General features: G+C 44.7%; 1 protein-coding gene across 5 annotated transcripts in view; it reads right to left on the minus strand.

Moving 5' to 3' along the window:
* The window catches only part of GAS7 (growth arrest specific 7), a 98,239-nt gene that overhangs the window by 17,016 nt on the left and 57,196 nt on the right, over positions 1 to 24,027 (minus strand). For all 5 annotated transcript variants that reach the window (XM_052688176.1, XM_052688175.1, XM_052688178.1 and 2 more), the window contains 6 exons: positions 21,321 to 21,392; positions 20,196 to 20,281; positions 17,466 to 17,519; positions 11,494 to 11,583; positions 8,252 to 8,367; positions 1,242 to 1,316 (listed from right to left, as the gene is read on the minus strand). In XM_052688176.1, the coding sequence (XP_052544136.1) occupies positions 1,242 to 1,316; positions 8,252 to 8,367; positions 11,494 to 11,583; positions 17,466 to 17,519; positions 20,196 to 20,281; positions 21,321 to 21,392 (493 nt within the window). The remainder of the gene's footprint in view (positions 1 to 1,241; positions 1,317 to 8,251; positions 8,368 to 11,493; positions 11,584 to 17,465; positions 17,520 to 20,195; positions 20,282 to 21,320; positions 21,393 to 24,027) is intronic.

Below are 24,027 nucleotides of genomic sequence, written 5' to 3' on the forward strand. Positions count from 1 at the left end.
CCTAACCAACTCCCCACGGCTTTATAGTGTTCACATCATGTCATTTGGTATGGAATTATCCCTTTGGTCAGTTTAGGCCAGCTGTTCTGTTTCTGTCCTCTCTCAGTTCCTTGTGCCCCCTAGGCCTCCCCCTGGCAGAACACTGAGAGAAGCTGCTAACAACTAAAACACTGCTGTTATCAACACTGTTTTTCTCTTCAAGCAAAAGCACAGCATAATATCAGACTCTATGAAGAAAATCAATTCTGTCCCAGCTGAAACCTGGACATAAGTTTAGATGCTTAGAGAAATAATACAAGGCTGACCTCTTGTCTATTGGAAGCAGAGAAAACATCTTGTGAAGCTTCACTCCCAATAGAATTAGGGTGAGGACAGTCATTCGAGTAGTGATAGGGCAAGGGAGGGCAGCTTTAAACTAGAAGAGTGGAGACTGAAATTAGATATTAGGAAGAAATTATTTACTATGAAAGTGGTAATGCAATGGCACAGGCTGCCCAGAGAGGTGTGGGTGCCCCGTTGTGGGATGTATTCAAGGCTCTGGGCAGCCTGAGCTAGTGGGTGACAGCCAGCCCAAATCAAGTGCTGGAGCTTAGTGGGCTGCAAGGACCCTTGCAACCTGAGCCATTCTATGATTTCCAGCCTCAGATTTCAGTGGTGGTATCTTCAGGAGTGGTATCTTTTCACTATTACTAAAGAAGTGTAGTCTAGTCAAAGCACATTGCTTATTATCTTCTTGATAATTTCTGAAGTGTTGCTGCTGTGGTTTGCTCTGCAGTCTTTGTTAAGGCAAAAAAGTACTGGTGCCAGAGACATCCCAATGCCAGGAAAATGAAGAGCGTTCCACTCTTCATCAGCAAGGCCTCTCTGATTCTTCCCTTTCCAGCAACGAATATGTTTTCAGCTGCATATTTATTCTATACATTCCTCCACATTCAAAGTAACTTAGTATGTATTCATGCTAATCCCTATGTGAAATACTGCTGATCCCAACAAGGATAGCATTAAACACATCATCAGAAATGCAAGGTTTTATATAGGTATTGCTAAAAATTTACCATGAATATCTTCAAAATAAAAATATTCCACACCAATTCTGTCTTTCCCAATACACTCAAAATGCTAAGCTAAATAAACTTCTACTGAATGGAAGAGCTCAGGAAGAATGCCTGTATCTGTGTGGGAGAAATGACTTTAATGTTAAAAATTCTTGTCTTCTGCTAAAGTCACAGAGAAAAACTTACCCTTCTTCCTGAGCAGCCAAGGAATTCTGAGACAGTTTGGACAGGTTCTTAGCATATTCCTCCTCAATCTTTATCCTACACACACACACATAGAGAAAATAGAAAGACAGCAGTAAATCATCATTAACCTAGAAACCCACACACATAGTTTAAGGAAAATCTCTGTATTTGAAGGGATCTTGCCACAGGAATTTTCAGTGGTTGGCACAAGATCTCTCTCTCCCTTCCATATGCTAAAATGCGGTGTCAAGAACATGGATACACGCAGGAGAGCAGATGTGATAAAGTTAGAAGAAAAAACTACAGTTCTGGAGCACAAACAACAAGGACAAAGTGTTTCCAAGGTACAGCATGAACTGTCTGCAAAATTTGGGCTCGCTCGAAAAGTGTATTTCTCAGTGTACTGCTAAAGATGAAGTCATACATCCTTGAAGCAAAGATAAGGGGATGCAGCTACAATGAAAAATTCTGAGTGAGAGTGAGCAATGTGACATCATCAGCTATCAGGCTATAGTCAACCACTGGAGAATGGTTTCTCACAAGAAGAAAGATGTGACCTGAGGAGTGTAAGGAAGAACTTAAAAAATCACCAACAGCAAGTGAGAGAGATCAACTCAATCTAATTAAAGATGAAATCAAGTGGAGACATGGCATCAAGTATCCAGTACATAAATGGCTTCTCCATGTTTGCCATGGTCCCTGAATCTGGGGTGCTGGACTTCACTAGTGACACAAAATGCTTCCTAATTGCTGTTACAGATGACAAAGCTGGTGAATATGTGGCAGATGCTTCTACAACCATTGTGCAGGAGGGCAGCCCATGCCTTTCACCTACCCACCCAGTGCTGAAGCAGGGTCCTGATCCTTGCCTGCATTCACTCAGCAGCACCATTCCAGTAACAGCTGAACTTGCAAGCATTGGTGGGAAGGGAGCGTGAAGCTGTTGACACTGTAGGAATGGCTGCAGGGAGAACCATTAAGCAAGGTGATGGGGTAAGTTCTTACTGCACATTGGGGAGGGGAGGAACAGCTAGCTAGTGGTTCAGAGGTGACATGAATCACACTTGAAGCTGAACTCCAGCTCCCCTGATGATTTTCACCTAGTCAAACATTTGCAAAGTTCTCCTGACTACGAACTGCTTTGCCAATTTTCAAACAAATTTGCTCAGTTTAGCACCTCTGATGAAGAGCAGTGTGGCACCCAAGTGGAGCAGCTCCTGATTCTGTGCTGAACTACACACAGAAGGAAAGTGGGACAGAAGGTGGGATATTTGTGGCATACCAGCCTGCAGTAGCTAGCTGAACACACATTCCAGTGTGTGGTGCATTCAAGACAAAGGGATCCTTCTGACTAGCTAAAATATACCTAGTATTCTGGGCTGATGAAAATATGGTGTGGATGTTACTCTGAGATGCAGCTGGCTGAGACCAAGGTGATTCCCAGCCCTTTGCATCAGTACAGCAGAGCGCAACTACCAACCTCATACAGCATAGTGAGTTCTTTTTCTCTCCACCCTCTCAGTACAAAACCAGCCAGCTCAAGACCAATTTTACAAGAACACTACTAATCAGCTCTGCCACAAAGAGGTGTCAGTTCACAGTTTTGTCAACAATCAAGTTGTGGACTGTCCACATCTTGGTCCCCATTTGTAGGTCACTGGTCAGACTGCAGAACCAGCAGTATGAGTCAGGGCCACCAGCAGCACCATAGCTTGTCTTCCCTCACTCACAACTCTATCTACCAGCACTTTTCTCACACCAATTTAAAACATATGACAAAAGAAACTTATATGGCTAATTCTGCATCAAATCACAGAATGGTTTGAATTGGAAAAGCCTTTCCTGCCTGTAATATGGGGTTGGAACTTGTACTGTCCAATACAGCCTGGCCTCTGTGGACGAGGCATCCAGTTTCACCTGTGCCACTGCTTCACTATCCCCTGTAAAAAAATTCTTCCTAATATCTAATCTAAATCCATCCTCTTATAGTTCTAAGCCATTATTCCTCGTACTATTGCTACACTCCCCGACAAAGAGTCCCTCTCCAGCTTTTGTGCAGGCCCACCTTAAGTGCTGGAAGGATTCACAGGAATGACCTAGTTTCCATGTCAGCGGATCCCTGAGCCTGGCTCCCAGCAGCCCTGTTCTAACAGCAGCTCACCTTCACTCCACCCACCAACACAACTTCCTACACCCATGACACCGGGAATAATAAATCCTGTTACAGTGTGCCAGAGAAAATCTGCAAGCAAGATGAATGGCATCTAGCTCCTGGCAAATGTGAAGACTGTCTACGAAACACTTTCTGTGGAGTCTGGAAAGGACAAAAGCTCATAAAAAGAAAAGCAAAGCCTGCAGAAGTCCCATCAATCTCACTTTAGGGCAGAGAGAGAAGTAACTTCTGAATCTCCAAACTTTGTACTGAAAGACAAGTGAGTAATATCTACAACAACCAAAATGTATTTTATTCAGTGCTCCCAAGCACAACAAACAATTCATTTGTAAGAAACACAAAAGTGTAATTGTGCAGTCAAAATAAATGCAGGACTGAAGTCTCAGGATACAAATAAATATATAATTAAGAATTAGACACTACTTAGAAGGCAAGGAAGAAGGAACACTACTGGAGTCAGTAGTTCCTCAAAGAATTATAAAAAGGTGAACTGGTTACTGTGCAACAGCCTCAAGACAAAAATGGCCCCCACTCCAACCTTTGGCAAAAAGACCTTAAAGACTTTATCTTCAGTGGAAGAAAACAGCAAGACAAAGGTATACCTCAAAAATGGAGAAAACTGTTTGCTGGCCTTGGCCAGTTTACCTACCCTGAAAATACTCAACTGTGATCATTCTGAAACACCAACACACCAGACATTACAAGAGTCCTTAGATCTGTTTCAGTACCTCAAAAAAATCCAATTTTTGCAATTATTTCAGCTTCAACACAGACAAAATTAATTTTCTTGTTTCCACTAACTTGTTTGAAAACATTAAATATTTCACTCCCCGGGTACCAGAAGCATCAGTTTTTGAGCATATTTTCATGTGTATTGTCTTAATTTTTATTTGTTCTCATTGCTCTTTGGATGCTTATTTCCTAATCTTTTTTTTTTTTTTTTTTTTCTTTTTCTTTTCTAAAGTACATTGTGTGCTCACATTCAAACAGTTAAATGTTTCAGTCCTGGCATCCTACAGTAGATAAAGAAAATCCAGAGAGCTACAATGGGAGGTAAAGATGATCTGATGCGACTGCCATGTAGGAAAAAACTGAATAGATTATGACAACTTAGAGAACACAGAGAAGAGGTGATAGAGGATACCTGACAGACATCTAAACAACTGTCACTTGTGTGAAGACAGTGGCTAGGAGTCTTTTTACACCATCAGTTGAGATTAAAAATTATCAGACAACAGAATTACTTTTTGTGGCACATAAGTGCACTGAAGAAAGTCTTTGCTGTAAAACATTACCACTGCCAAAAAACCAGACATGTTCATAAGGATTAGACAAACAGTGGAAATCAGTTTTACAAACAACCTGCTGAACAAGGCAGACCTAATGCCAACTCTAGTTTCGGCAATCCCTACACAGAGGCTGGGAGGATAAAGGCTCTGACGGTCTTCTCCTAAGCCCTAAATACTGGCATGCTCAGAGTAAAGTTTCTGGGCTACAAAGACCTTTCACACAAGCAGGGTAATGGCTGTACACTCTGTTTCATTTCTTGTAGTTAAATAATCTGATATTTATTTTACATTTTTCCAATCACAACTCAGCTCAACTAAAAAGTGTGAGTAGCCAAACACTGAAGAGTGCTGTTCCTTAGTTAATAAAAAAACCTCTCTCCTAGTCACTCTGAGAGACTAATGCCTTCCAGTGCTGTTTGCAAGTTTTCCTGGCTTTTCTGGAGTGCAAATTACTTGAATGCAAATGCTGTACCATATCTTCAGTTCCAAATTAAAGTAATTATTTCCTTCTTTCACACCCAAACACTTGATCTCTCAGTTCACCTCTCTTTACCTCTTCCCATTCCTTCAGTCGTTCTAGTTCCAAAAGAAATGCTTTTTTACCATGTGCCTGCCACTGTGTTACACAGCTGCTACCAGGATTTCCAGTTCTTCCATTATTTACCTAGCTTCTGCCCCTCCTCAAAGTGTATGTCACAATGCAAAATCATGGAGATCTCATCCCAGCTTCCTATTTAGAGCTATCTTTATTAGCTGTCTGAACCTTAACTCCAGAAGGCAGTTTTTAACAAATGCAGAGTTTTCTGCACTTGAAGCTTGCACTTAACCATTCCGAAACGGTTTTAGTAGCAGTAGCCTAGTAGATCATCACAAGAATCTTACCATAATCTCTTTCATTTTAGCCAAGGAAGTTAAAGCTTCCCTGAAGTCCTGAGCTCTCACTTCCTCTTCAGCCTGACATGCTCCACCGTTTCCGTACACAGCAATCTTCAATCATTTGTTCCAAATTGGAGAAAAATATACTCAACTTTTTGTAGCTCCTTTCTAGACTCTCTCCAAACTCAATACCAAAGCCTCTTTGTTGCCCAGGACACAGTGAATCTTTTCTGTCCTTTCTTCCACAACATGCCTATTTCTTTCTCCAATAATGACACAGCCATGCCTTTTCCCAGAGTCAGAACTGGTCTCTCATTACTCCAGCCCAGCCTACCTGCATTTCGTGCCCAATCTGCCTCTCTCTTGAATTCTCCCTTGTTTTCTTTCTGCTAGATTTCCATCTTAGACTGTTTTCTTCAGATTTCTTTTCCCTGGCTATTTCCATCGTTATTCTGCTTGTTTTCTTTCCATCTTCTAGCTTAGCGCATCCATTTCTCAATTTTTTCCTCTGCCAGCTGGTATTTTTCTCTGCCCACTGCTCACATTTATTCACAGATCATACAGGCAACTGTCTCTTAGACTGTCTTACACCAAAAACATCAGGAACCAAATATGGATGCCAGGCACTCTGCACCTCCTACATCAGGCTGTCTTCATTGACTATGCTGTACTTTGTATAGCTGCCATACCCCTATTACTGCTGCTGCCATACCTCTCTATAATTAAAAAAAGAGGGAGGAATTACCTACAAGTTTTGCTCACTCAAACTACACCACAACCTTCAATGTCCATGTCTGCTTCTCGCCTTGTTCACTGCTTCCACAGCAATGAACCATCAGTACAACAATGCTGTGATGTAGAAGTGGAGCAGGAAGACAACATCAGCTCAGCAGGAAGCCCAAACAGAGAGGCAATAGCTAAGGACAGCAGCTTCTTCACTGGTACAACTGCCTCAAAGACAGAACATGCATAAACACAATCTGACCTTCTCTTGAGATTAATAATTTGTTCCCTATGAACGGTTCTGACAGTCATCCTCAAGATGACTTATACGGTCTTGGACACATGACAAGCAATTTCAAATGATAGCAACATTACTCACAAGATACTCTAGTATCTGATTGAACTGTGTATCTACCGCGTGGCTGGTGCTCAGCGCACCTACCATGTTAGCAGAGCAATGGACCATTAATACCATTCTAGCATTTTTTTTTGCTATTAACATCTCTCTTTATAATTTCATATTCACTCCAAATATGTGTGTTTAATTTAGCTCCATTAACAGTCTGAATTCCAAGTAATGTTTTTATACATTTTTTAGTAAGTTGTGCCTACATTGTTCTATGCCAAAAAATTGGTAGAATTATTTGGGCTGGAAGGGACCCTAATGATCATCTGGTTCTGTCACCCTTTCCATAGGGACAACTCCCACTAGACCAGGTTGTGCAAAGCCCCATCCAACCTAGTTCTGAACACTTCGAGGAATGGGGCATTCTGTTCCACTGCCTTATCACACTTACAGTAAATAATTTCTTCCTAATAGCTAATCTAAATCTATCCTTGTGTAGTTTAAAACCACTACTTCTTGTCCTACCACAACTCTCTTTAACAAAGAGTCCCTCTGCAGCTTTCACATGCAAGAAGGCATGCCCCATTAAAATACTGGAAGGCTGCTACAAGGTCTACCTGAATCCTCTTTATAAGCTAAATATCCTCAACTCTCTCAGACTGTCTTTATAAGAGAGGTGCTCCAGACCTCTGATCATCTCCATGGCCTCCTCCGGACTCACTCCAACAGGTCCAAGTTGTCCTTATGCTGGCTGCCCCAGAGCTAATACAGCACTGAAAGTAGGATCTCAAGAGAGCAGATTAGAGAAGATGAGTATCTTTCCTCAACCTGCTAGCCACACTTCTTTGGACGCACCCCAGAATACAGTTGGCTTTCTGGGCTGAAAGCACACCTTACCAGCTTCTGTTGAGTTTTTCCACCAACCAGCAACCTCAAGCCCTTCTTGGGGCTATTCTTTATCCACTCATCATCCAGCCTATATTCGTGCTTGGGACTACCCCATGACAGGTGCATGACGTTGCACTTGGCCTTGTGGAGCTTCAGGAGGTTCACATGGACCCTCAAACCCGTCAAGGTCTCTCTAGCAGCATTCCTTCCTTCCAGCATGTTGACCATATCACTCAGCTTCATGTCACTGGCAAACTCGCTGAGGATGCTGTCACTGACAAAAACGTTAAATAGCAGTCTTGATACCAACCCCTGAAGAAACACAATTTGTCACTAGCACTTTTTTTTTTTGGTCACTTTTGTCACATATTTTTCAGGGAAAAAAAAAGAATTCCATTCTAAACATCTGTACTCTGTTTTTCCCATACCCACATTTTTCCCTTAGATCTCCAGTTTAAAACTTCTTGGTTCCCTCCATCTAAATGGGCATACTGGGCAGTATGAATGAGATAGCTGAGATATGAGTGATAGCTGTAGAAGACTGGAGAATGTGGATAGATATTAGGGATATTAATGCACTTCAAGAATTGGTAGCATATCTTTTACACAGTGTAAGTTCTGTGATTAACGTACACAGGGAATGCTCATATCATGAAGAAAAAAAAACAACAAACCCAGACCAAAACAGTTAATTTGATAGCGGAGTGCCAATTACCTTTCTCGAACGAACTCTGCCATTTCTTTCTGCATTTGTTTCCCTTTAAGTTGCTTTTGAAGAAGAATCTCAAATCCTGATACCGTATTGTTCCCTTGTGAATCCTTCTTATCAGCCTGAAAGGAAAAAGGAATTTCAACCAAATGATCTATAGGAATCAAAGGCAGACACACAGTTCCCAGCAGCAACTCCAAGGAGTCTGACCACACTGAAGCAGTTTTTGAAGAGCCTTTTGCAGAAAGCATCACCTGTGACAAAGCTGCTTATCACACCCCACCTCAACCATTCTCAAAGAAATATTTAAACACTCTCTCATTCCTTCTCATTTCTCCCTTAAAAAAGAAGTTGTGCAGTTATCTTCAGCGAGCAAAAGGCTGCTGGGGCTATCTTCCCATTTGCTCTCAGCCCCTCACATCTGCTAAGCCCACAGGGCTGGCTCTGGCAATCATGAGCCCTGACGATACCCTACAAAGAAAAAAAAGACCCTGGGGCCATCACAATGGAATTTCTGCAGGAAAGGAGAAGATCCTGCTGCAGTCTTAAATGACCTATAATAGACTGTAACATTCTGTGCTGATCTATGCACAAGAAATACACAGCCAGTCCATAAAGCAGGGCAAAGCAGCAACTTTTTCAGTAGCTTAATGCAATCCATCCCACCTTTCACTTATTTTTCCTCCATGATCTTTTTAATCCCTTGCTTCACTGACTTCAACTTTGCTGCAAGGACCAACGCTGTCTCCTGTTTTCTATTCCATCTCTGCTTTTCTGTATTTCAGAATTACATTTCCCACTGTCTTCCAACAGGCCCAGAGAACACTCCAGAATGATTACTGTTTTGGCTGTCACAAATGTCACAGTAATCAAAGCATGAGACTTTAGAATGAATGTATGGCCATAACACCAGGCAGCAGGCAGCAGCATGTTACAAGCCTGAGACTGGAGGAGTATAGCGCACCGAAGAAGCCAGATCCTGGATTATAAGGCTGAATGACAAGAAATGGGAGAATAAATATCTGCAGAAGAAGGGCAGCTTTCAGTCAAGTTCCATCAAGGGAAAGATGTGAACTAAACCAATGTAAATGAAAAGAAAAAACTGAGGTGGTGTCTTCTGAAAGGCACATAAAAATATACCTATGAGCCATTTCACATTTTACTGTTTTTTGGGATCAGAAGCCTAGAAGAGATAGAAGAAATGCTATTGTTTTGGTAATGTGACCATTGGTAAACATGATACAGTATAATCTGCTGCATGTGCTTCACACAACACTGAGCACTCTCAAGGGGAAGTGCTGCTGCAGCTACAACTGAACTCTTCTTTATAGTGAAACTCTTTTTTTTTTTAAACACCTCACAGAATCACAGAATGATTTGAGTTGGAAAGGACCCTTAAAAGTCATCTAGTGCAACTTCCCTGCAATAAACAGGGACACTTTGTGCTAGATGAGGTTGCTCAGAACCTGGTCCAGCCTAATATGGAACAAGGACGCCCCACCGCTCTCTGGACTACCTGTGCCAATACCTCACCACCCTTGTAAAAACTTTCTTTCCTTACAGCTCTACATCTCCCCTCTTTTAGTTTGAGACAATTTCCCCTTTTCCTATCACAACATACACTGCTCAAAAGTCTGTCTCCTTTCTTTTAGCCCCTCTTTAGATACTGACAGGCTGCTCTCAGGTCTCCTCAGACCTTCTCTTCTCCAGGCTGAACAGCCCCAGATCTCTCAGCCTGTGTTTGTAGGGGAGGTGTTCCATTCCATCTCTGAGATCTGTGGCCCTTCTCCAGACATGATCCAACAGGTCCATATATCTCTCTTGTAGTGAGGACTCCACATCTGGATGCGGTACTCCAGGTGAGATCTCACAGTGCAATGCAGAGGGGCAGGATCACCTCCCTTGACTCGCAGGCCTGTATGGGAACTGCTGAGTCATACAGGCCTGAACCTCTGATCGATCACCTGAAGCGAGCACTGAGTCAGCATCTGAGTCAGTATCAGGAGCACGGTGAAGGCAATCCAGCTGTGCTGCAGGAAGGGTTGGAGCCTGGCTGCACCTCTCCCAGACCCATTTCAGAGCTGACTGCCAGTAGAGAAGGATCTCTTCTGGAGATCCACTCCACTGGAGTTTACCACGTGAGCCCAGGGTAGGGTGAGTGTCCTTCTTACTTACTCTAGTATAATAATTACTTTAGCCAAACTCCTGGATATACTGTATCATCTGCATATTCATTGATTGTACACAGGCCACAGTGACTTTGATGCAGTACAGAATACGGCTGGCTTTCTGGGCTGTGAGGGTACTCTGTTGGCTCATGTCCAGCTTGCCATTTTCAATAATTGGTCACCAGAAACACATGAAATTCATAACATTTCCACTGTTCAGGTAGTAATACCCTCCTCCCTCCCAAAAAATAGTTTTCCAGAGGAGGACCCTTTCTATCAGCTCCACACTTGAAGTACCAACTCCAGCTATCATAACAAACCTCAGTTTAATTTGATCTGATCTGACCTTAAAAGTGGAGCAAAGTAGAAGAGAGCACTGCCATGCTGAATGCCTACGGTGGTTTAAGACCAGTAGGAAGCTTAGTACCATCACGATTGTCTCTTGCTCTCCCCTCGCAGAAGAGCAGGGGAAGAAAACACACTGACAAAAGCTCATAACATTCTCTAACATGAGGCTGTTTCCAGTCTCTTCTCACAGAAGCCATCCCTGCAGCCCACCCCACCAAAACTTTGCCAGGTAACACAATACATCTAACCCTTTAAAAGATGAACTTATCATTTGGCCTCCAGAAAAAAACGATGAGAATAATCTTTACAATTTTGAAGAAAGACTGTAGATGTTAAATCTCTAGCTCACTTGTGCACTCCTAGCTGTTGTGCTCTAAGAAAGACTGAAATAATGTTCACTAATACGTTACTACTTCTGTATTCCTCTTCTGCTGCACAGCTGTTTCGCTGACGTATTTTGAGATGCGTAGTTTTTCCTACATCCCATCCATTTCCTGACAAAACTATGCTCCAACAGCTCGCACTGCCTTTCAGGACACTCTACTAATAGCTGTCCTCATCTGAGATGGATTAGAATGATCTTCACTGGTTTCTTCAGTCTCTCCTGCACTGCCCTAACACAACTGCAGCTCAGTCCAAATCCTTTTCCTTGTACCACAAAGCAAGCTTTTCATTCCTCTTTTTCAGAAGCTCAAGAGCTGCAATATGACATGTGGCTGTCTGCCTACTTACCCAGAAATAATCACAGTAGCTCCACTCTGAAGGTTTCAACAACTGCTGCTCTGGCATTACGTCAGGGTGGGGGAAAGTTACACAGTTTATCTGTAAAAGAAAAAAAAAAAGAAAAAAAAAAAGGCAGAAGATAGTTAGAAGGCAATGAAACTTAGTTGAGAAAAATGCAAATGAAAGATTACATATACACACTCCAATCAAAAAGAAACCAACAACACAGCAAGTGCGTGCTGGTGAAGAAACATTGGTGGTTGCATGGAAACAGCAGCTCAGTATTCCCAGAAAGCTCCTCTGAGCAAGCAGTAGCATCAGCTCAGAAGAAAATGAACTGTTTGTTTCACACAAGGTATGCTTGTCTGATTAAAAAGTACCACACACCAACTTCTATATCCCTAACAAAGCTGTGGTGAAATACGTGATGTCAACAAGCCCTGAATACAAGAAATACCACGAAGATCTAGAGCACTGAAAGCACTGCTATTGGCTTATCTCATTAGCAAATTTTGGTTTGCAGGATTACTTAAAAGGTCTCATTTTTTCAGTATACAGCACTCCAGTCAGTCAGAGACCTTTTCACATAAAGCTGATGATCCTGCAGAAATGGGAATGAAGTCTCTAAAATCAGCTAAACTTCAGTGCATAGAAGCCCCACAAATTTTTAAGATGGAACTCATCACACACTCACACAAAAATGTCCAAGTGCTCATTATGTTATCACAGAAGAAAATGCAGCACAGTGTAAGTGAAGGATGTGACAGCTACTGCAGAACACACTGCATATATATATATATATATATAATTCTGGGTGCAGCTAAGCCTGTCGGGGAAGCACCAGCATGAGTCAGACTGCTGTGACTACATACTGCTCTCATAAAACTCCTGCCAGGCAGGCGCACTAAAAGCAATCCGTCCCAGCACGCTAGCAGGTTCACTGGACAGTAATGGTACCTGTATATTAACCAAAGAATCAACAGAAATTAGGGATGGACAAGCATCACAACTGTAACTTTTTCTGAGGGAGGATTACTTAACATTCAAAGGAAAACCAAGGAATTGTGGGCAGGGCTATCACAGCTGCATATGCAGCCCTACATCTAGCAGTGATACGCTGTACATCTGCCCTTGGGCTTTTCAGAGTATCAGAAGGGACACAGCACACTGCTGTAAAGTGCTGACACAGGATAAATCCACAACGCCAGATCAATGCAGACAAAGCCTTTAGCTGATACAACACTGTTCCTGCAAGCCCACAGCAACTCTGCCACTGTTTGTCTGCACTAAAGTTTCAGTGGCTGTCCTGTATGTAATCCAAAAGGTTTGCTCCTCTTCCAGAAGGATTACTCTTTCTTTCCAGAGCTTGCCAGATCTATTTCAAAGCAAGCTCAGGACTTTTTCCCTGTGGTATCCATCTAGATCCTTTCTGAGCCATGTTTCTCCTGTCAGTTCTCCTTTCAGATCCCATGGGAACTGCAGCCACAGCCCCTGACAGGCCTAACGTTGTCAGCAGCCATTCTCTCTGGAACACAAGAGCTGTAGAAAACACTGCTCCCTCACACCTCCCCATCAGAAGCATCATGCATCAGGAAATCACAAAGGCAGCTCAATTCTGAGCTGGATGATGCAGCGAAGGACACCTGTGTGATGCCAGGCTGACCTCTGTCCCTGCAGTCTCTGCACTAACTCTGTCTGTGAGGGAGTTTTACTGAGGAAACCTTCTGCCTCAGCTAGTATTTTTCTCTCCCTTGTCAGCTCAATCATTTCAGAACAGCACTGCAAGCCTATTGCACCCTATTTTAGCGTTAGGTAGGTTGGGTTACCTTCACTCTTCCATTCAGGAACCACTAAGTCTGAAGGCCTGCAAGCTGTTTGCTTGATGCAAGATCGAGTCAAAGTCACTTGCACTGGTATCCTGATGTTCAAAAGCCCAGCCCATGGCATTAAATAGCCTTATCAACCCCATAAAGAGTGTCCTCATGGGACTGCTGATCTCATTAATCAAGTATCTGACAGTAAAGGTATAAAGTCTAAATCCAAACAACATGAAAGACAACAACTGTGCTGATTTCTTTTAAAAAAAAATAGACTTTTGAACCAATAGGGCATACAAAAACATGCAGAAGGGACTATTACAGCTTTTACTGCTGTATGTATATTAAATATATATTAAAGTACATATCTTAACTAATGACAGACTCACAGAACTTTAAGAGAAAACAAGGCATAATGACTCGCATTATGTTTGCACAGATGTCACTGGGGCAGCCCAGGTGATCATCAGCCTCATCATGGCAGGAAGTCCTCAAGCGGACTCTTCACTAATAAAAATAATGGCTGCTGTCAGCCAACAAAGCAACTTTAGTGAAAAGACACCAGCAAGGCGTGCTCCAAACATAAGCTAAGCAACGAGACAGGCGGAAAGCAGCCTGTCCTTGCAGCTGCCACAGAACACTGGTGGCATCACAAAACCTGTCTGAGAGGTCTGGGCACCTGGTGGATTGCCAAGGTGAGAGCCAAGCACACAGAAGCTGTGCTGTGACAAACATGGTGACAACAAAGCCAGGGGGGGACAAACAGAGAACAAGCAACCCCATTCAGTGCCTTTCTCGGACAAGTCTGTTTTGTATCAAATTAGATCAAAAATACTTTTGCCTGTGTACTGATCATGAGCAAAAGCAGCTGCAATCTTCACAGCCAAACACACCAGCTCATACTCCATGAACATGAAATAAAATAAGCTGTTTATTGTTGTTATCATTTTTATGTCTGAGATGCAAAAGGTTTACAGACAAAAAGTCACAGAGACATAGGTGAGTTTGCAGGATTTGCACAAGGGCAGCATGCACAAGACACTTTGTTGGCCAAAACATGCACATCCATTCCACAGACTTCAAAGTCCTCTTCATGCTTTGAAGTGGCTACCAGCAGCCTCTGGTAAATGAGACAATGCCAAACAACATGAATAAAACAAGAATAATTTGATGAAGGTTTAGATAATCAACTACATATTTATTACATAAGACGCTACATAAATAAGTGAGCAGAAAGTGGGTGAACTGCACTCTGTTGTGCTGAAGTGAAGCAACTACAGAGGGGCAACATACTTGCTCTTTTCTTCAATTTACACACACTCACAACATCTTAAGACAACACAACTTTGCCAACTTGCGTAACCTGCATTTGCTTTACAATCTCAGTACCTGAACACAAAATCTACAACAGCCAACTCAGGAAAGATCACTTGTCAAACAGGGCTGTTTGGATAAACAGACAAACTGGGAGGACAGCTGACACCTTTGTATAGCTTAGGCACAAATGAAGGCTTGGGCAGTTTTAACTCTACCCAGGCGTGGAAGCCCAGGAATGCCTAGGCTGTGTGTAGGTAACTTCAACATCACAGATTTGTACGTGGTGCGTTGGCAGTGATGTCTCAGCTGTAGCACAACAGGAGGGGAGAAAAGCCAACTGAAGCTCTGAATATTAGCAAAGAAAACTCATCCACTTGGTATTTAGAATGTCAGGTTCTGCCAGAAGTGTTTAGAAAGCTTCTTCATTCATGTTTCTGTAGAAATGTCTAGAGACAATTTGCTCAGCACGCACCAAAGCAGTGGATTTCTGATAGCTTCTGCCATGCTGTCAACCCTAGCGCAGAGCAGAGAACACTGCTGAATGGGCAGCCTCACACTGTATTAATTTCTTTATGTCAGATGCACAAAATGCTAAGCTACTGCATGCAGGCTGCCCCTCTTCCCATACACAGCACATGTTCATTTTGGTGTTCAATGTAAGCAATATAAACACCATCATTTTCCAAGTCATATCTTACCTTCATTAAGCACTAAAATATTCTTTAGAAAAAAATCTATGCTCAGAAACTACCATATCATCAGACATGCTCAGAAGGTTTCTTGCTCTTCAGGTGAAATACAGTTCAATTCTCCCTTGTACACAGTATTGCACTATACCTTCCCTCATCTACAGCTTCAGCTTCCACAGATAAAATTCCTGTCCAGAGGGACATCTCTTCAGAAATCAGACAACAAAAATCCATGCTAAAGCTGGTAAATGCACCTTGAAACTCACTGCAAAATCAGTGTGGACCACAGCACTGCACTTCTGCTTTCTTATGAGCAACAATAATTTGTGCAAGTGGCAGATTTGTAACAGCCTATCTTATAACCCATCAGGGTCTCCTTTCCAGGGAAAACAGATTCTTAGTGCTAGTAACACTCATTTACTGAGACACCATACCGTTCTTCCTGTGGGACACATACTCCAGCTTACACCTGCCTTCGGGACTGCCAGAAGAAAGAGGAAGTCCGTGCTCTTTGAAGTAGAGAAGGCACTTGCATTCCTTAGAAGACCATAACAAGGTCCTATTCCCCTGAGGAAAGCAGTGAAACAGAGCGCTGGGCTGCAGCTGCTGATCAGGTGTCACAACCCAATGTTTGCAGCTTCCCTATCAATGGGTTTCTCTTTGAATGGAGGTCTGATGGACTCGGAGACCCAAATTGATGACAAAAATCCTCTTTGCAAAAGGTTCTGCTTGAGTGCTGCTGCAACTCAAAGAAAGCCATTCAACAGCAAGCTAAGGACATGCCCTGCAGCCCTGTTAACCAGAGCATCCCAATGCCAGCTGGAGCAGCGCTGAACAAATAAAACCTCTGGGGAGGGGGAAGCAGAGAGGGAATTTACATTGCTTTACAGTTTACACTCCATCTGAGAATGTTATTTTTCATAATGCTTCCTTGACGCAGGCAGTGGCTTGAAGCAAGTGGCTGCTAAAATTAGCTTGGTTCTGCCTGTCTGGTGCATTGTGCTTGAAAGCTCTGGACTTCTGTTGGAGAAAGGCACACAGTGACCCTTACATAACATATCACACAACACTTCGACCGCTTTGCAGATGCTACCAGACAGCGCACAGGCCAGCAAATATGATATGGAAAAGCACCCCCAATGAGCAGCCCGTGTCCAGGCAGGTACAAAGCGACTTTTTCACAGACACAGGTGCTCTCATTTATGTACTGCTCTGTGCAGCACACACACACCGTGTCTGCACCCTCACTGTCTGCACCCTCAGGGCTACCCAAGTAGCCTGTTACCATCCTGCCCCACACCCGAAGCAGGCTGTGAATACCACAGGTAGAGCAGACACCTTTATTCCCTCTTTTTTACCACTGAAGTTTGTCTACCTTCTCATTTATCTTCATTATTTCCTATTCAATAGATCACAGCACGCCCAGGCACTTCCATTAATTCGTTTTGATTTCCTTCCCAATTTCAAACATCTGTCCTATACTGATGAGTCCAGAATTGTGAGCCATATTCCAGATGGAGTCACAATTCCTGCAGAATTCGTCAGTGTTTGTAAACCTCACACTGCAAACATCTTATCAACTACAGATAATTAATTAAAGCAAATTTAATGATCGCTTCATTCCTGTACCTACAATCTCTGCCTTTATCAGAAATCTTCAACTGGACATTCTAGCAAGGAAAAATATCTGATGCCTCTGAGCATCATTAAAGTGCTCCAAGTTCTCCCGCAAGGCTGTGACCCCATCCTTAAACAGTTTCTCATCCTTCACTGCTTCTCTGAGCGTCGGGACGGACCAGGGCCGGACAGCGACCCACAAAGGAGCGCGTTCGGTCAGGACCCGCAGCCAGCTCCTTTTTTGGGTACCTCCTCACCTGCTGCTCATCCCAGAACCCCAGAATCAAAGGGAGAAATCAGACAGGAATCGCACTCTGAGAACAGAACATCCCGAGCTGGAAGAGCCCCTGCAGGATCACCGAACCCGTCCCGGGGATGGAGCTCCATCCTTCGCAGCGGAGATCCCGCAGCCTTTCTGCGCCCCCCGACGCGGTGTTTAAACAGAGCAGAACTACTCTCGCCGCAGCAGCTCCCGCAGCGCCCCGTCCCGGGCGGTCAGCGCGCCCCGCGCCTCTCCGGAGCGCCGCACGGCCGGACTCACCGTCAGGCTGCTCTCCTTGCTCTGCCTCCGCGGCGCCGCCGGGGACCCCGGGGTCTGTGGAGAGAAGCGGATGGCATCATCGAGAGCGCGCTCGGAGCCCAGCATGGCGGGCACGGGCCGTGCCGGGGCTAGGCGGACCCCATGGCCCGGCGGCGCGGGGCGGAGCGGGAGGCGGCGTCGCCGGAGGCCAGGACCGCGCCCCCTCGCCCCTGCCGGCCGGGCCGGGCTGTCCGCCGTGTCCCGGGCCGGGCCCTCGGCGCGGCTACACCCCGCGCTCCTCTGAGCTGCGAGGTCGGCCGGCGCCCAGCGGGGCCGAGGCGGGATCGCGACCCGCAGCGCCGTGCGCGGGGCGGAGCCGCCCACCCCTTTTCAGGACCGCCATCGCGGCCCCGTGCCGTGCCCGGCGGCTGGGGGGGACGCGGGGCGGCGTGGAGGGAGCGCTCGCGAGTCATGCGGGGCTCTGTTGCAGCCCCTGAGCTGCAGCCCGAGAGCGGTGTGCAAAGGCTGCCTGCCGCTGTTCTGCCGCTCCGTTTGCGTCTGTTCATCGAAGCGGGCGGCACAGCGCTGCTGTCTAGGAAGTGGTAAACAAGGCCTGGCCCCGCGCCCGGCACGGCACGGCGCCGCTTTGTGCTCGGCTGTAGCTCTTTCCCCCTTGACCCGTTTCCGAGAGCTGTGGCTGAGCTTTCCCGAGCATTTGCCTGCGTGGTGGCTGCTGCGTAGGTCCTGCAGCAAGCCTGGAAGCGGCTCTCACGGGAGAACGCCATGCTGCTGGGAGCAGCTGCACAGACAGTCACAGCACTGACAGATATGGCCCAGGAATGGGGACTGGAGTTGGCCCAACTGAGCCAAAGTCTGGGGTCTGGAGAACGGCTGTAGAAAAATCCCCTTCCTGCAACCGGCGGCACATGGCAGACATTTTCCTCACTAAGGATTCTTCTGCAACAGCATGCACAGCTCCCAGGAAAAGCTGTATCTCATGTGGGCATGGACACAAGCTGCTCTCAGGGATAATGGCAGCAGTACCTTGTTGCAGATCCAATGCAGATTTGAGGCATGAATGAAGACCTGAGTTTGGGAAAACTGGTAATTAAAGAGTAATGGAAAGAAAGTGTGACGGAGGCCACTGAAGTGAATGAAGGAAGTCATGAACTCCTGTAGGCCCTGTGGCTGAGTCAGCTCAATGGAGCTGAGAAGTGCATGGAAACTGTGTATCTGTAAAGTGAATTTGAGTACACAGGTGACTTGAGTCTAAAAGATTTACCTGAGTCAGACACAGCACCATAAAAACAGTGAATATTAGAATTAAAGCTCTGGGGGAGTCAGTTATTCTGACTTGTTGGTAGATGGAAGCAGATCCTTCAGAAAATGGCATCTGTTGCACAAGGATTTAAACTGCTTATTGTAAAGGAAGTCAGAGTCTGCAAGTTGATCTGGGTTCTCTGAAGGAGATGCAGCAGGTGGGTGAACAGAGGTGTCCACCAATGGCTGTGGAGGTTATTAGAATGTTTTGAGTTTCTGCTTGTGCCCATAAGCTCCACCTCCAGCCTGTGTAAGGTACTCAGAGAGGAAACAGTGCAGGTCAGTTAAGTGAGAGATATTGGCCAGGGACGTGGAGCCTGAAATGACAGACTGTCATGGGAAATGCCATGAATCCATGGGGAAAGGGACCCAGAAATACAGGCTGAGGTGAAAGAGCACTGCTGGTGCAATGCACAGCACTGAGGGCTAGTGCCTAGAAGGGGTAAGAGAGATGGTAAAAGCGAAGTGGGCAGTTGGCAGACAACATAAAATTTAGACCAAGAAATAGGACTTCAGAGGAATACTGAGGCAGTGTAGTTCAGCATGGTAACTACACACAAAACACATATTTTGTAGGGAGTGTTCTAGTAGCTGCTTTGCAGAATAACCTAGCAGCTAGTAAAGAAATGAAACAAAACTGAGGTCCTGTGCTCTTTTTCTCAGCCAGCAGACTGGGAAGCATAACTCACCAGGAGTGCAACCCAGCAACACTGCTCAGCTGTTGCTATTTTGGCAGGGAACAAAGCATCTCACAGGAGGAGCTAGAAGAGGGCCCTGTACTGCATTTGCAGATCTGCAGAGAAGACTCTCCTGGAGATGAGAAGTGGTGCAATCAGCAGTGCAGAAATAATGAGTGAAAATGTAGCCAAACAGATGAGGGAGACGGTCAACAAGTCAGCATCTTGAATGCTAGCCTGAGGTGATGATGGGTGCGGCACAGGCTGTGAAAGGCACAGAGGAGGGCCTGTGAAAGAACACACTGACATGGATGAAGTAATTCAAAAAATAGCTTCGCTCAAATTCTTTGTGAATAATGTCTTTGGGAGGGAAGGCTGCAAGAAAATACAATAAGATAGGGGCACGGACGGATGTTCATGACTAGAGAGGACTGTGCTGGAGACAAGAGCGGAGTTCAGGCTGAAATGGCAGGACATTCTGCAGGGTTGTTAATGGTGACTGAAGTGGCCTCAGGGAATTTTCAGAAAGGAGCAATGGGACACAAAAATTCAAAGTATTTTGGTATTTTGTACTGTTTTACCATTAGAATACAAAGAGTGACTTTTCTAGATGCAATGAATCTGACTGATTTGACAGTTTCTTAAAGAAAATGCCTCTTGACATCCAACTCTAGCAGACTCCCAGTCTGCTTAAGCAGACATCCACATTTATGTCTGGATACCACTGCATGGACTTTTTTTCCCCAAAACTTACCTGGGGATCCCCACTGGCTTTTCGGAGATTCATGTGAGTGGAGTCCAGCTGGTGTACCGGGGTCCCAGAAATGTGATAGCCATTCACTGTAAGAACACGTAAGAAGTGAGCAGGCTTGCCGCAGTTGCAGATGTATAATTACACATTTTAAAAACAAGTCATGTAATTGATTGTCAGTGTGCATACTGTACTGAAACTCAGCCCATGGGGCCATTCTGCCCTCAGCATCCTGCAGCAGGCTTTTATCAGCAGTTATGATTGAATGAGTTGCAAGAGTCAAAAAAAAGAGGCTCCAAAATGCCACACAGTTCCTGCACCTGCAGTTTGGTAAAATGATGTGATTGAAGAAGCAGAGTATGTAAAAAGGAGGGGTTTCATGGAGATGGGCTGTTGATGTCAAGAAAGCATGCCTTGTAAGATGTTTATGGTTTATGTACACAGCTGTATGTTTGGAAAATAATGAGCTCAAATTAGGGATAAATGCAGCTATGTTACGTAGCCTTTGGTCACAACAAAACACAGTGTTCAAGCATACTTCCCACTCAGCTCAATGAAGACCTGCATCAGTTTGACCAAAAACTGGCTGAAGACATTCTCTAGACTGCATTGTTTACAGTCAGCTGCTAGTGCAGTTATTCTAGTGCAGTTTTACTCTTTGTGCAGCCCCTGCAGCTTTTTAGCTGATTCTGTTATGTGATTCCCCCAGCAGCAAACTGGACAGCCTTGCAACTACCATGTGTTAACAGAGTCCTCGTGCACACATGATGTGCAGGGTGCAGCTACAGGCAGCCCGCATTCCCTGCACCTGCTGCTCCCACAGCTGCAGGAAGCAGGAAGGAGAGGCAGATGTGCTTCTCGGAGCTGGCAGCCCCTGTTCGCTCTGTGCCCCAGGAAAGATGACCTTAGCCCTGAGCAGGTACATGGGGCAGGCCAAGAAACCCATCATTTGGAAACAAAGGGTGGTGGTATGGGTTGGAATGAAGACCCCCAACTACACTTGTTCTGCTGCAGGGCTATCTACGTGAAATACAAATCCCACCTATCACAGCATTTTTGTTGGCTTTGCTGGCTGGTAGAGAAGATGATTCATCCAATGCAGTGCTCAGGAATGGCAGTACACAGTACCTGCTGGGCTCTGCTGTGTCACAGGGCTCTTCGGGGTCCCAGGCACACTGCTTGGCCGCTCCCAGGTTGTCTCTGTTGGAGGAAAACAGCAGCATAAGGGTGACAGAGGCCAACAGCATCATGTGTCTGTGACACACAAATAGCTCTGACCCTCAGTGTTCTCCACTCCAGGGCTGCACCCCATGAGGAGGGTGTCTATGTCCCCTGGTGCTCCTCATCTCCTCTCTCATGCCTTTGCCTTCCCTTCTCAGCCCCACTCCTCAGCAGCTAGCTGAGATCAGTGGCAACCAGCATCACTGATTTCTCCAGTGCAGCTATACATCAGGGCCACTCAGAGGAAAACAGGGCCACAGCTGCACGTGAAAGATGCTCACTCCCTGTGAGCTGCTGCCACAACCCATGCAGGCAGCACTTCTAAGTAGATTACAGCAAGCCCAGACTGGGCCCTACCTGTGGCCTGTGTGGGCACAGCAGCTAGTCTGACAGAGCACAATCTGGGGACAGGGACTGCCTTTGTCCCTGCTCTCCATGTGGAACTCAGCTGGGACTCAAAGATGACAGTTCAGTGATAGGAACACAGACTACAACACTTTTTCCCCCTCAAAAAAGGCTACTGCCCCAGCAAATTCCACTTGGATCCCTTAACAAATGCACGTCACACCACTTTTAATACTCAAAAGACTGCTGCTGCTTTTTCCCTCTTTTCTCCTCTAGTTAGCCATTTTGCTCATTTTCTTAGCCAACAAAAAATTGTCCTTGGCTACACGCTAAACAAAGAGGATTTTATTGCAAAATGTCATTAAAGTTGCAAATGGCAGATAGTGGAATTACAACAGCAGCTGCTCTAAAAGTGTAGCTATAAAGCCCAAGCCAGCATTCCTATTTATAGAAGAAATATGTTGGTATCAAACAAAAATAAATACTGTTGGCTGCCAGGCAACATCAACTAAGAAAATAAGTCAAAGCATTGACCACTTCATTTCAACCCGCGATGCACAAAACCCATCCAGGAGCAATCTAATCTTACCAATGTCTGTAATCCTGCATCTGTCAGTATTCCGGATGGGAATGACAAGTGACAACATGCTTGCATTCGGGACATCAAGAAGAGGATACTAGATATCTGTAGATATCCGAGTACTGTGTCCAGTTTTGGGCCCCTCACTGAAAGAAAGATATTGAGGCCCTGGAACGTGTTCAAAGGAGGGCAACAAAGCTGGTGAGGGGTCTGGAACACAGGGCTGATGAGGAGAGGCTGAAGGAGCTGGGAATGTTCAGCCTGGAGAAGAGGAGCTCAGGGGGGACCTCACTGTTCTCTGTGACTGCCTGAAGGGAGGCTGTAGTGAGCTGGGGGTCGGCCTCTTCTCTCGTGTCGTTAGTGATAGGACCAGTGGGAATGGCTTCAAGCTACAGCAGGGGAGATTTAGGCTGAACATCAGGAAGTATTATTTTTCAGAAAGGGTGGTCAGGCACTGGAATGGATGCCCAGGAAGGTGGTGGAGTCACCGACCCTGGGGGTGTTCAAGGAAAGACTGGATGTTGTGTTGAGGGACATGGTTTAGTGGGAGCTATTGGTGATAGGTGAACGGTTGGACTGGATGAGCTTTGAGGTCTTTTCCAACCTTGGTGATTCTATGATTCTATGATATGATAAAGCCAGAGAACTGCTATCCACTCTTGGTCTCACAAGCTAAGTCATATGAGGTTGTGACGAGGAAACATCACTGGGATGGAGAAATAGCATTGGTGGACAAAGAAAGGGCAACTGATGTCATCTATCTGGATTTGTGCAAGGCCTTTAACAAAGTCATAGAATCACAGAATGGTTTGGGTTGGAAGGGACCTTTAAGATCATCTAGTTCCAACTCCTTTGCTATAAGCATTTACTTAAGTGTTGCTTTAGGCTCATCATTTCAGAAAAAGGGATCCCAAATTCTTCATTTCAGGAACTGCAGACCCCAGAAGAGGGAAGGTGCTGCACTCCCAAACCTATGCTGCTCACATCCCTGAAGATACACATTCTTCTGCTTGCTTTGCCCCTCTCTTCTTATTTTGCCTGCAAATCAAAATATTTTGACTATTTTTTTCTTTTGCACATGGAAAGCCTGGTGGACTGTAGCTTTGATGAATCACTGAATTTAAATTATGCTTAGATTTTTGTGAATTTGGTAGCAAATTAATGAATTCCACTCTTGACCAATGAGGCAGGATTGGAATGTATTAACTAAACAGAAGGAAAATCAAGTGATGTAAGTTGTCTTTTCTGAGTCAGCTTGTCTTAAAACACGCCTGTGTGTGGTTAAATAGGTAAAATCTGATTTATGTTTACTGTATACTAAAAGCGAACAGTAGAATATGCTACTCACATTTTTAGTAATTTTTTTTCTAATATAAGTAGCTCTTTATTGAATATTGTAAATGAGTTGACTTGAAGAAAAGTTCTTGGAGGTTTAGGAGCAACTCTGTACAGAGGGATTGTGATGTCCACTCAATGCCAACATGCGATCCAGAAGGTAATATGTTTTTATCATAACTGACTTGGACATTAGCAGTAAGAAATTACTTCAGTTACTTTCATATATATTTTATGCAAGCGTAGCTTTAGCATTTTTGAGACTGTACAGAGAAATGGACTTAAACCTAACAAATAAATTTGAAACATAACTAGTTGTTCAAAATTTCCCAGCTGTTTCTCTGCTTTGCCTGC

Source organism: Tympanuchus pallidicinctus, unplaced genomic scaffold (assembly GCF_026119805.1).
Source record: "Tympanuchus pallidicinctus isolate F22 unplaced genomic scaffold, pur_lepc_1.0 scaffold23, whole genome shotgun sequence".
Classification (NCBI taxonomy): domain Eukaryota; kingdom Metazoa; phylum Chordata; class Aves; order Galliformes; family Phasianidae; genus Tympanuchus; species Tympanuchus pallidicinctus.